The sequence below is a fragment of the Chelonia mydas genome, chromosome 5 (assembly GCF_015237465.2).
Source record: "Chelonia mydas isolate rCheMyd1 chromosome 5, rCheMyd1.pri.v2, whole genome shotgun sequence".
NCBI classification, from domain to species: Eukaryota; Metazoa; Chordata; order Testudines; family Cheloniidae; genus Chelonia; species Chelonia mydas.
The window spans coordinates 87999163-88011555 of record NC_051245.2 but is presented as its reverse complement, the minus strand read 5'-3'; the positions used below and the strand labels follow the sequence as shown (position 1 = coordinate 88011555).

Sequence of the window (12393 nt, the reverse complement as noted above, 5' to 3'; positions counted from 1 at the left end):
ATGGTCTGCATGAAATTACTCTAAAGTGGGTGCATAGCTGGTTGAGAGACCATTCTCAAAGAGTAGTTATCAATGGTTTGCTGTCAAACTGAAGGGACATATCAAGCGGGGTCCTGCAGGGGTCTGTCTTGAGTTTGGTACTATTCAATATTTTCATTACTGACTTGGATGATAGAGTGGAGAGTATGCTTACAAAATTTGTGGCTAACATGATGCTGGGAAGTATTGTAAACACTTCCAAGGACCAGATTAGAATCCAGAATGATCTTGATAAATTGGAGAATTGGTCTTAAATCAATAAAATGAAATTCAATACACACAAGTGCAAAGTTCTACATACAGGAAGGAAAATTAAATGCACAAATAAAAAATGGGAATGACTGGTAGGCAGCCCTACTGCAGAAAAGGATTTGGAATTTATAGTGGATCACATATTGAATATAAGCCCAGAGTGCAATGTTGTGGCAACAAATGCAAATGTCATTCTGAGAAGAATTGACAGGAATGTTGAATGTAAGCCAAAGGAGGTAATTGTCTGCCTGTAGTTGGCACTGGTGAGGCCTCAGATTTACAACCCTCTTTAGCCTTCTCTTCTATGGGCTAAATATACCCAGTTTTTTCAATCCTCACAGGCTTTCCAAACCTCTTATCATTTTTGTTGCACTCTCTGGACTTTCTACAATTTGTTCACATCTTTTGTAACTTGTGATGCCCTACACTGGATACAGTCTTCAATATGTAAAAGGCTGTTATAACGAGAATGGTGATCAGTTGCTCTTCATGTCCACCAAGGATAGGACAAAAAGTAATCTGTTTAGTTTGCAGCAAGAAAGATTTAAATATTAGGAAAAACTGTCTAACTGTAATTAACTATAGTCAGTTCCAGTTAAGCACTGGAACAGGTTACCTAGAGGAATTCCTAGGAATTACCTTGTCGAATCCCCATCTCTGAGGTTTTTAAGAAGTGGTTAGACAAACACCTTTCAGAGATGGTCTAGATATACTTAATCTTACTTTAGCATGGTGAAATGCACTAGATCAGTGTTTCTCAATGACTGGCCTGTGGACCGGCGCCAGTCTCTGAGATCTCCCTGACACAGTTTAGGAAAGAAGCAAGCCGGTCCCTGGTATCAAAAAGATTGAGAGACTCTGGTTAGTCTCTAAGGTGCCACAAGTACTCCTTTTCTTTTTGCGAATACAGACTAACATGGCTGTTACTCTGAAATCTGGACTAGATGACCTCTTGACAGCCTTTCCAGCCCTACATTTCTATGATTACACAAAAAGAAAAAGATGTTTGTGAAGGATTTTAATGCAATGCATTTTAAACAGATGTGGCTTGATTTTTGCAGTTTTTGATGGTACCTTTCCATTATATGTGTTTTGGGATGACATCGAGCACCATATTTTCTCAGGATGCACATTGTGGTAACAAGATACAAGATGGCAAGATGTATGGGGGAAGTGTGAAGTCTTTTGCATATTTAAATGTTCTCAGATACTGTGTTGACGTTGCCTAAATATTTCCCATAATGAAGGAGAAGAGAGATCTCTTTTATAATCCCAATTATCTTTTTAAACCCTTTTCCCAGATGGCTGTCCCCTTCTTCCACCTAATCCTTCTCTGTCCACAGTGTAGCTAATTTCTTCAATTCAAAATTGACATAATCGGACAAGAATTCTTTTTCTCCCCCACTCCATACCAAATTGTTGCCTCTCCTTCTTTGCTCATTTTTTGGCTGTATTTTCTACTTTCTGCCTCTTACACTTCAGCCTGTACCATGGAACCCACTCCTTTTAACTTCTGTCAGCCTTAGATCCTCTCTAATTCCTCTCCTCTGCTATATTTTAACTGCTCTCTCACTGCTGGCTTATTTTCCTCTGCTTCAAAACACACATTCCCCCCATCTTGAAGAAATTTTTCTCTTTAACTACCATTCTACATCTTTTCTCCCTTCTGTCTCCAAAATCCTGGAGTGAAGGGTTAGCTCTCACTGCCTTCATTTCCTCTCCTCCTAATCTCTTGCTGATACTCTCCAATCTGGTTTCTGCCCTTTCCCCTCCACTCTAGACATTAATGACCTCTTTCAAGCTAAATGTAAGGAGTGCTTCTCTAGCCTCATCATTCTTAATTGGTCTACAGCTCTTAATACTGTTGATCACTCTCTCCTCCTCAGACCTTTCCCTTGGCTTCTGCAGCACTGTTTTCTCTTATCTTCTACTTTATCAACCATTCTTTCAAAATCTCCTTTAATAGTCAATCTCCTCTCCTACCTGGTACTGTCCCTCCAAGTTCTGTTATTGATCCCCTATTCATTGCTGCACTCTTTTCCAGTAATTTATCTCTTCCCATTGTCTTCAACCATCACCATCTCTGCTTCAATCTAATTACTCATTCAGTCTAATTACTCATTACTCTTAAACCCTTTGGCCAGTTTCACATCTCTAGCTGCCTCTATGGCACATCTTGGATTTCTAGATGCCATTTCAAAATTATTCTCTCCAAAACTGAACTTGTCACCTTTCTTTTTGATCCTTCTCCTTTCTCTGTCTCTACTTGATAACCTCGCTATCCTTCCCATTTCCAAGCCTGTAAAACTACTGTTAAATTCTTACCATTTCTTTACTCCCACTTCTCTCCCATCCAATCCCTTGGTAAACTGTGTTGCTTCTTTCTCCTTGTCAACAAAATCTGCCCTTGCCTTTCTCTCCAACCCTTATCCATTCATAGGCTATCTCACCTATTCATATAAGGGCTCCCAAACTCACTTTCCCTTCCTTTAGTCTATTCATAATATCACTACTAAAACTGGCTTCCTCTCCTAACATGCCAGCATCAACTTCTTACCAAAGCATTATTTGGTTTCCTGTCTCTTACCAGATCACATTTAAGCACCTTATCTACACCTTCTATCAAGTCCTACTTAATCCTGGCCCATGTACATCCCTATTCTCATTTGTCCCTAGTGCCTCTCTCTCTGTGGTGTATTGAGAGTATCAGGTTAGCTCTAGACCAGGATGTGTTTATATAATGTATCTGTATATAATATATGCAGCTGAGATATCTACCAGCCCTGTAGAATAACATCCATTGGACTCATCATAAAGTCACACATAGAACTTTAATAAACTGTTTTGTCTAAAGCATCTCAACTTGCTTTTAGTCAGGAGGTGTCACTAGCCTTAAGTACCTAAATCATTTCTCCTTACTGGTTGTTTATACCCTTCAGTTCCATTCACACTAAAAGGGGTTTGGAGGTAACCCTCCAAAATATTAGCTGAAAGCTTCCTCAGAAAGCAAATCTTTCCCACATCCTTCCCTGCAGTTCCTCTTTAAGAGGTGTCAGCGTGGCTGAAAGAATGAAGTGGCTCCACATTGTTTGCCTGAACTATTATGTGCTTAACATTTCCATAACAAAAGTGCCACTCGACTTCTCCCCGATTAATGCAGCTCGAGGGCTCTTGTCCTCCTTTAATAAAACATTGTTGAAATCATTTATTTAGAGCCCCTGGTTACTACTGGGAGAATGACCATCTTTGTGCCAAAATATAGTGTATACAGTCCACTATTTTGTAGTAGATCATTCTGTTATTTAAGAAATTGATTAAATGGATGCCTTAGAAAGTATTTATGCAAATAGGACATTACTTATGTCATTCAGACAGTCAATGTGAGCCTTTTCCACTGTCTACCACGGCCAATGCCGCAAGTCAAATACAGTAACTTTCGACTTTGCTGCTTACAAATCATATCGATTTCTAGACGTTTATACCCTTGAACAGACTTGAAATCTCACATAGGAGCACTGATCTTTCCAGTTGGAAATGTTTTGTGCCCCGAGTCTACCTACTTAACTTGTATTTGCATGTGTATTGCAGCGGGGCACTCCGTGAGAGTAGTATGGTGTGCCGGGCCAAAAGGATACCGACCGGAATCTCTTTTAGCAGCTCTGAAGAGGCAGGTCCTACAAGTCAGTAGAGCATGTTTTCCATGATTCAAGCTGACGCTATGGTTATATGTTCCAAGTTTGTTCTTGAAAATCTTGGCTTCTTTACAATTTCCCCGCCCCCACCCAACCCAGGGTACTTTAAAAACAACAACAACGACCTGAGACAATATTGCTTTAATACCGAGCTATCTTGCATTGCATCGAGATAGGTTGTTTCCTGTTCTCTGCATATATACTTTGCATACTCCTGCCACCCACGTAGTACACATTTGTTACACATAGGTGTAGGCAATGCATGATCCAATGATCGGATAAGTGTTACATACAGCGTAGCTAGGTCCATTGTAACTATAACCTTGCATGCTTTCCAATGTGAGTGTAAAAATGCTCTGGCCAAAATCAATTATTTCATTTTTTCTTATTATACATCTTGGTTTCATCATAATTATTTACCGGGGTACTTCTGCTTGCCTGCATACATTGGTATATATTGTTTAAAATAAACAGAGACCTTATGTTATGGCTATTGTGATGGTGTACAAAAGCTTTGCTGTGAGCTTGGGTGACCAGTGAAGCTTGAATCTGCCTCTATTTACTGTATGGTCACTGTCAGTTCAATGAACTGCCTCCTTGTTCTCCACCATTGTCCCACACTCCCTTAAACATTTGTCACTGGAGTGCCTCCAAAGACAAATAAACTGTCACCAAGAATTCAAACCTGGTAACTGGGAATAAAAAGGGGGCTGAAGCCACTGGATTATTTTACATGGCATGGAACAGAGTTCCTTCTCTCCCCGGAAGAGATTGCTAGGAATGGGCCAAGACAAGGAGCATTTTCAAACATCTAGAAAATCAGGGCCTCCTTTCCTAGGGAAAATCCCCTCTCAATCAGGGAAACTGACGTCCTTTCTTCTTCTAGTGATGCCCACAGCGCTCCCCTGAGAAATTCGAAAACTTCCGACCTTCCCTGTCTCTGAATTTAAAATCTGACAGTCGTTCACCCCTGTATAATCACGCAGCATGGGGATACAGGCCAATACACTCCGGGTAGCTGATTCACTCTGGCAGGAGCATTCGCTCTGATAACCCAACTTACTTTTATTATTTTTTCATAAGGCGAAGACCACAGGATGCAGCGCGTATGGCTGTGCTTCGTGTACCACTATTTAAATTAAAAGGAGCCACCGATCAGTGTACACTTTCTACAGGGGAGGAAGCATAAAGACTCGTGTCCTCCCTCCACAGTGGTGCTCAGTGTTGATTTATTCCAGGCAGATGCTTTTGACAGGGGCCTGTAAAATCAAGTCTTGAGTTTATTGTAGCAGTTAATTATCAGTCCTTTTCTAGTGCTAATGCCTTTACTCCTTACTGAGGAAAAACAGAGGCTTTTAGTGGGACTTAATTTTTTCACTTAAAACGAGTCAAAATAGTCTGAATGGACACAGAAAGTTGATTAACTGAAAATATGTTTAAGAATATCCCTTCAAGGACTGGGGAGAATATTTAAGATCATACCTACAGGATTGCAAACTCAGCATTTTTGTAAAGCAAGCTGACTCCATTTACAAGTCTCTCCCAACTCCTCTTTGTTCTCTTCCTAAAGAAACAACCTTTTCAGCTTTATTTTAACAATAAGTTTACTCAACCGTTCAGGTGACTTTAAAAAAAAAACACCCGAATTTAGCTCATAGCCACACACAATACTCAGGCTTGATCGGCATCACAACTATTTTGGAGGTGGGTTTTTTTTTTTTTTTTAATGCTTGTGTGTGAATATCAGTTCAATTGTTAATGAAATTAAGCAAAACCATCTGAACTAAAGAAATGACCCCCCCCACAAAAAGTATCTAAAATAACTGATCCTAGAAACGGGGATTTATAATTGTGTTAGTTGACTTAACAGACAGATGTGGTTTCAGAGGGGTGGGTAGCCGTGTTCGTCTGTATCAGCAAAAACAACGAGGAGTCCTTGTGGCACCTTAGAGACTAACAAATTTATTTGGGCATAAGCTTTCGTGGGCTAAAACCATGATGAAGTGGGTTTTAGCCAGGGTTTTAGCCCACGAAAGCTTATGCCCAAATAAATTTGTTAGTCTCTAAGGTGCCACAAGGACTCCTCGTTGTTTAGACAGATGTGCGTTTATCTTCTCCCAAGATCTGTTAAGATGAAAAAGACACTATTTTGCTAATCTGTCGCCCCCTCAGTCAAAGTTTATTTGTGGTGGCTTTTAAACTTCTGTCTTGCCTTCCAATCACCGCATTTAAAACTAAAAGCTTTAAATAAACAGCTTGAATAGAAGATAAACAAACTTTTTTTTTTTTTTGCAAGTGCCTAGCTTGGCGCGGTTCAAACTCAAATCCCCAGAGGACCAAGCTCCCTCCTTTGTGTTAATGTTTAAAAGATTTTCCAATGCCGGAGTTTATTCCTACTGCAAACATTTCTATTTACAAGGTCAAGTGTATCAGCACTCGACACAGCTTAAGAGTCTAATTATTTATCTAAGGGCGTTTGAGTGTAGATCAGTAGCTCTGGCAGAAAACCAGGCTTCAGCCCAATGCAAAACAACTCCAAAGAACAGTATTACAAGTTCTGGTAATTGTTTATCACCCCAGTTTGTTGACTTTTGCACTCTTCACTATGGAGAAAGGCGAATTGGCTTGCAAACTTTCATGAATTTTGTTGCAAATGCCAATAATCTACTGTATACAATCTAAATATTTCTGAAAGTTGCTTGAGACACTGTATGTGTGGCAAAATATTTGCATGTATATGAAATTCTTGCAGCATCAGTGGGAATACCATCCTCCATTTCATAAGGAAAGAGCTGCTCTCTTGATAATTCTATACACATATAGGAGCAGAGTCCTTGGAAGACAAACTGAGAATTGCTTTACACAGCTCTGCACTGGTATGTTACCATGCCAACACATACAAAAATCAACCACTTGCTTTGAAGGTAGTATTTTCAAAGTCCTGTTTACTACTTATGTCCAATTATTCATTAAAGTAAGGGCAACAGTAACTGACATCTATTTAAAGTACCATAGAGAGATACTGAGTTTTTATTTAATTTATTTATTTATTATTTATCCTTCCTCCCCTGTTCCCCCAAACAGGACTGACAATTCACTCAATAGCAGTGTCGCTGGACATCATCATGCATCCATATTTAAAACTCTTCCTTTACTAATTTACACATTTAAGAAATACACAAAGCCATAGATATTTAAAACATAGGATCTTTTATGCCTTCTATAAAAATACCTTAAGGCAGCTCGGAAATGCATTTATATAATTCTACAGTGTTCATAAAGTCTCTTAAAATAAGAAAGTTAACTTCAAAACTATAAAATACACTGTACATTTGATGTTCTGCAGAACAGTTCACTGAGTTATTGTTGCTTGTATCCCTTTACACATAAAATGAAATCTGTATCTTTCCAGAAAAGAACAGCAAATGCAATTATCTGGCAAATAGGATGTAGACTTAAAACTTTAATTTTTTAAAAAATAAATTATTCCCCAAGCATACAATTTATAAAATTCTATATACAAAGTAGTGTGACTGGTAACAAACCCCAGTTTTAAATACATTTTATATAAGATTTACCAGAGGTCAGCACCCTGATATGGCTAGAGACAATATAACTTTTCAGAATATTTGTACATACAAGTTCTTGAGTTTAAAAAGTGTCTTTCGAAGATGGCAGTGCAGAGCTCCTTTAAGACAAAAGTTGCATTGTTCAGTGCAGCCAACAATTCTGAAAAATCTGCATTTTTTCTGGTTAGGTTGAAAAAAAAGAGATGTTTGCTGGCAAGCATTTGTTATGGGGACAGTGAATGTGAGGGGAGGCTGAGATCCCATCGATTTGTTCCAAACTTTTCACCCCCTCCAGTTAATTAAAGGCAATTGAAACCTAATCCTCTTTCAGGCATCACTGTGAATATTTTGAATGGTGATATGGAGAACGGTACTTGAATTTGAGTTGTTGGCTACTTATAACCAGTAAGGCAGTTGTTTTGGCAGCAAGTTCGGGTTTCCCACCCCTCTCTCTCACCCTCATGTGGAATACTAACAACTATTAGCACCTTACTGTTTGTGTTTTGTTTTGGTGGGATGGTAATGGACCTACAGTAGCTTTGCTAACGGTTCCTCTTCTTAACTCATTGGCTTGCTGCTAACAACAAGCCGGGGTGTGGAACAAATTGCATAGTGCACGCTAAAAGCAAGCCAAACCACACCACGGCCCTGGACGCCTCCCTCCGTCCATCTCTCTCCATCTCCTTAGCACCCGGGCAGAACACAGGGGCCGGTTTACAAGGCCAATAAACTGCTATCGTCGCCATCACAATGATTTTAACTGGGGGCGGGGGAGGGGGGGTGTTTGCGGGGTGGGGGAGGGCAGGACAGTGCCTAAGATAAATGTCCAGGCAGGTGCTGGCGAGAGGGTGTGCAGAGAAGTATTGCGGGAGGTGGGGAGGGAGAGGCCGTGTCTGGATAAACGGCCACGGAGATGGGGGAGGGGAGTGTCCCCCTAAATAATCCCAGGGGGCACGTCTGGGACCGGGGATCCCCCCACGTGTCCCAAGCGCCGCGCGCCAGCCCTGAAGCAAATGGGGACTCGGCGGCTACAGCAGCAGCAGCAGCAAAATGGAGGCCAGCGCGGTCCAGGCCGCTGGGGCGGGCGCGCGGCCGGCGCCGGCGGCCGGCGCGGAGAAGCCGGGCTGGGGGCCGGGCTCGTCCGGCTCGTCCCGCCCCCGCGGGCTGGGCTCGTCCTCGTACTCGTCCTCGTAGTAATCCTCCGGGCCCCCGTCCGAGCCGCCGCTGCTGCCGGCGCCGTTGCCGCCCGCCTCGGCGCCGAAGCAGAGGCGGGCCATGTTCTCCTTCATTGTCTCGCAGATGGGCCGCTCCAGCCCGTCGCAGACGCAGTCGTTGAGCGGCACGGCCTTGGGCACGGCCAGCATGTCCTCGATCACGGCCCGGCACTCCTCGGTGCAGCGCAGCCCGTTGAAGAGCTTGCCGCAGGACACCATGTAGCGGCCCAGCGCCGCGCTGCAGCGGCTGTCCCAGTCGCAGCGCCGCCGGGCCTCGGTGCAGCCCATCACCCCGCCGCCGCCCGCCGCGGCCCCGGCCCCGCCGCCCCCGCCGCTGGTGCGGGGCAGGCAGGGCTCGATGGCGCGCTTGGTGGCCCAGCAGGTCTCATCCTGCGCGCAGTCGCAGTCCTCCAGCGCCGGGCCCCGCCGCGTGTGGTTGAGCTGGATCAGGGCCGCGATGCAGTGGCTCGGGCACCGCCGGCGGGAGGAGGCGGCGGCGGCCCCCGCGCTGCCGGCCGGGTGCTGCTGCAGGAGCACCGGGGCGCACGCCTCGGCGTACTGGCTGTACGCGTAGCTGCACTCGGGCTCCCCCTGACACTGCAGCACCGCCTGCCAGCAGATCAGCCTCCGGCCGTGCACCCGCGGGGGGGACACCGCGCCCAGCACCACCGTCAGCCACAGCCAGGCGCCCGGCAACAGCCACCGGCGGCCGCCGCCGCCGCCTCCTCCATGCAGAGCGGGCGAACCTACCACCATTGCGGGCGGCGGCGGCTGCGAGAGGGTCGATGGGGGGAGGAGGAGGAGGAGCAGCTGCCCGTGGAAAAGTTTGCAAAACTCCTGCCAGCTGTGTGCATGAGGCTTCCCTTCATCAATCCATCCACGCGGCTCCTCCGCGGCTGGAACAGCGGGCTGCAGTACAACCCCCACCCCCCGGTCCCGGGCTGCTGTGGCCGCAAGAGTTCCCTTAGTTAATCAGTGCAACTGGGGGCTGGGAGGAGAGCGGCTCCTGAGTGCACTCGGGGGCTTGCAGGCTGCGCCGGGGGAGCTCATGGTGCTGCCCTGCTTCTCATGCAGATCCCTTTCTTTCCTCTTTTTGCACAAAATAAATGCCCAGCTGCTGCTGCTTCGGGAGCTTTCAACTCTGCGCTCTCAGCATCGCCGCACATGCCAGCCGCACACACCGCTCCGATCCCATTCACGGTCCCGGCTCCGCTCGCTGGCTTACACTGTTGCACTTTCGGGAAGCCGGGGAAAGAAATCCCCTTTTTGGCAAGAAAATTGACAACGGGAAAAAATAGCTGGCTCAGGGTCTCCCTTTTCTTTCTGTCTCTGCGGTTGATGCTGCTTCTGTTGTCAACAAGCTCGCAAGCTGCTCTGCTCTGTGGAGCTTTTTTTCCTTGCAAGGCTTTAAATACAAAAGTGGCCTCCGAGCAGCAGCAACGTGCTCTGATGAAGCCTCATTATGCATGCATGGAAAAGCAAACAAACAAAACAATTAGCAACGCTTCTTCTCCTTTTACACATGCCCCCAGCCTGCGCTCTCTCGCGCTAGTCGCTCTTTCTCTTTTTCTCCACTTTTCTCCCTTTGCTCGGCCCCCTTTCCCTGCTTTTCGACTTACTATTGGTCCAGCCTGTTGTTGAAACTTTTTTTTTCTTTACGATCTACGGGAGAAAGGGGGGCTGGCGGGCAGCTCACATTCAAAGCTTGAAAGGAAAGGCTTAACGAGATTGACAGCAGCCCCCGAGGAGCCCCTCCTACTGTTAAGGAGGCGCCCACAGTTACTGCTACACAACAACACAGCTTTTCAAGGAGAAACTTTGCAGCTGTTTGGATCAAGCAAAGCTTTGCACCCATCTCTGTTTTCCAGCGATCACAAAGCAGCGTTTGGTTTACAGAAGTTACCTGAGATGTAACATCATGGCATACCTTATTAAAAGATGCTGTAAAATAAATTTCATTATAAATTTTACTGATAGAAGTCCAAACAATTATAGATTTATTATATATCAAATATGCCATTATATACCAATATGCAAACAGAAAGGGCTTTTGCATCATTTGCTGATCCTGTTCTGCCCCTCGCAATGGGAGTAAGAATTCTTCCTGCGAGGAATGTAGGCTCGGTCTCATACTGAACCAAACTGTTCTTTTAAGATCTGTGCAATGCTACTGACTTCAATGGGAGTTTCAGAGTAGCAGCCGTGTTAGTTTGTATTCTCAAAAAGAAAAGAGGGACTTGTGGCACCTTAGAGACTTTCTACAGCTCACTTCATGGGATGCTCAAATAAATTTGTTAGTCTCTAAGGTGCCACAAGTACTCCTTTTCTTTTTTCAATGGGAGTGTATCGATATATTGAGAACAGAATTTGGTCCATTAACGCTACTTCTCTGAACATCAAGACTGCAGTACTTAAGCATGACCACTTGTCATTTCACCGTTTTTCACTTCTTTTGCCTTTAAACAAATTCAAATTATATATTTGCATGAAGATTTTCTCTAGGGAGTCAATGCTCGGAACTACTAGGATTTAGAAAAAAAACCCCTATTCTCTAATATACATTATTTATAATAGATTTTGCAAATAGAACACTGAAATATGATTCCCAATGTGTGAAATGATTATTTGAATTCTTTATTGGGATCTACGAGCTCTTAAAAGTTGCCTGAAATTTATTAACTGCGATTAAAAAAAATCAGTTTTGATTGAAAGAAAAAGACTCGTCGTGGATGCATTACAATTCTGATTATATTCTTAATTCTTCTTCCTTTGTTTAAAAGAAAATATAAGATTAAAATAACAAATATAATATAAAATGTTCAGAACAGCATAAGCTGTACATTGCAGAGTTGGTGATAGTGCATTTGTAGATGTTTCTTTTAATTTTGGTGCTACCTTAATTCCAGAGCAACATGGGCTTTGACCACAAGAGGCATCAGTGTCTGCTGCCTGTCAAAAACTGGCGCTTTTTTCATCGTGAAACTATCAACTCCATCTGTCACAAAAATTAGGACTAAATCTACTTTCCAGAAGCAAAGGGAGCTTGGGTTTCTATCCTACGTGGATTGCTGTCTTTCTGCAATTGTATGCAAGGTGTAATAGAAATGCCATACAATTAGAAATCAATATGATTGATTGTGTTGCAAAACATTCCTCAACATTTGCTCCATTGTGATCAGTTTTACGCTTGGTTTGTTTCTCCAGTGCACCAGTGCTCGTTCTACTGCTGCTATACACGCAGAACTTATGCTTGCTTGCTTGCTTTTTAAAGCAATGAGAAAATAAAGCTAAAATTTGCTGTCAACCAAACTGAGGTATCAAATGTAATCGCTGTTCTATGTATTTGTTTTAAACATCCCTTTAATGGTGGTGGTATTGTGGTTAATTCCCTCTAGTGTTTGCCCTTCCACAGTAGTGAACATACCACACACTGGGCAGGTCTAGTTTATGCATTTCTTCAACAGTGTGTTCACTATTGAACTTCAGCCACTCATAGAGAGCCTCTGCAAGGCCCGTTAAGCCAAAAACCTAGTGGTATTCCTGCATAAAGGTGAGTGGGGCAGATCGCAAATTGAGCTACCGAGCCAGGGGGTTCTTTACCACTTGTCTGCCAAGGAGGTACATTCA

At 43.8% G+C, this 12393-nt stretch overlaps 1 protein-coding gene across 1 annotated transcript; it reads right to left on the bottom strand.

The window, feature by feature from the left end:
- Positions 1-7174: 7174 nt before the first annotated feature.
- Positions 7175-12062, bottom strand: GAS1 (growth arrest specific 1). The gene has a single exon (XM_037901748.2). The coding sequence runs from the start codon at positions 9520-9522 to the stop codon at positions 8581-8583; it is 942 nt and encodes a 313-aa protein (XP_037757676.1). The 5' UTR covers positions 9523-12062; the 3' UTR covers positions 7175-8580.
- Between the last annotated feature and the right edge of the window lie 331 nt (positions 12063-12393).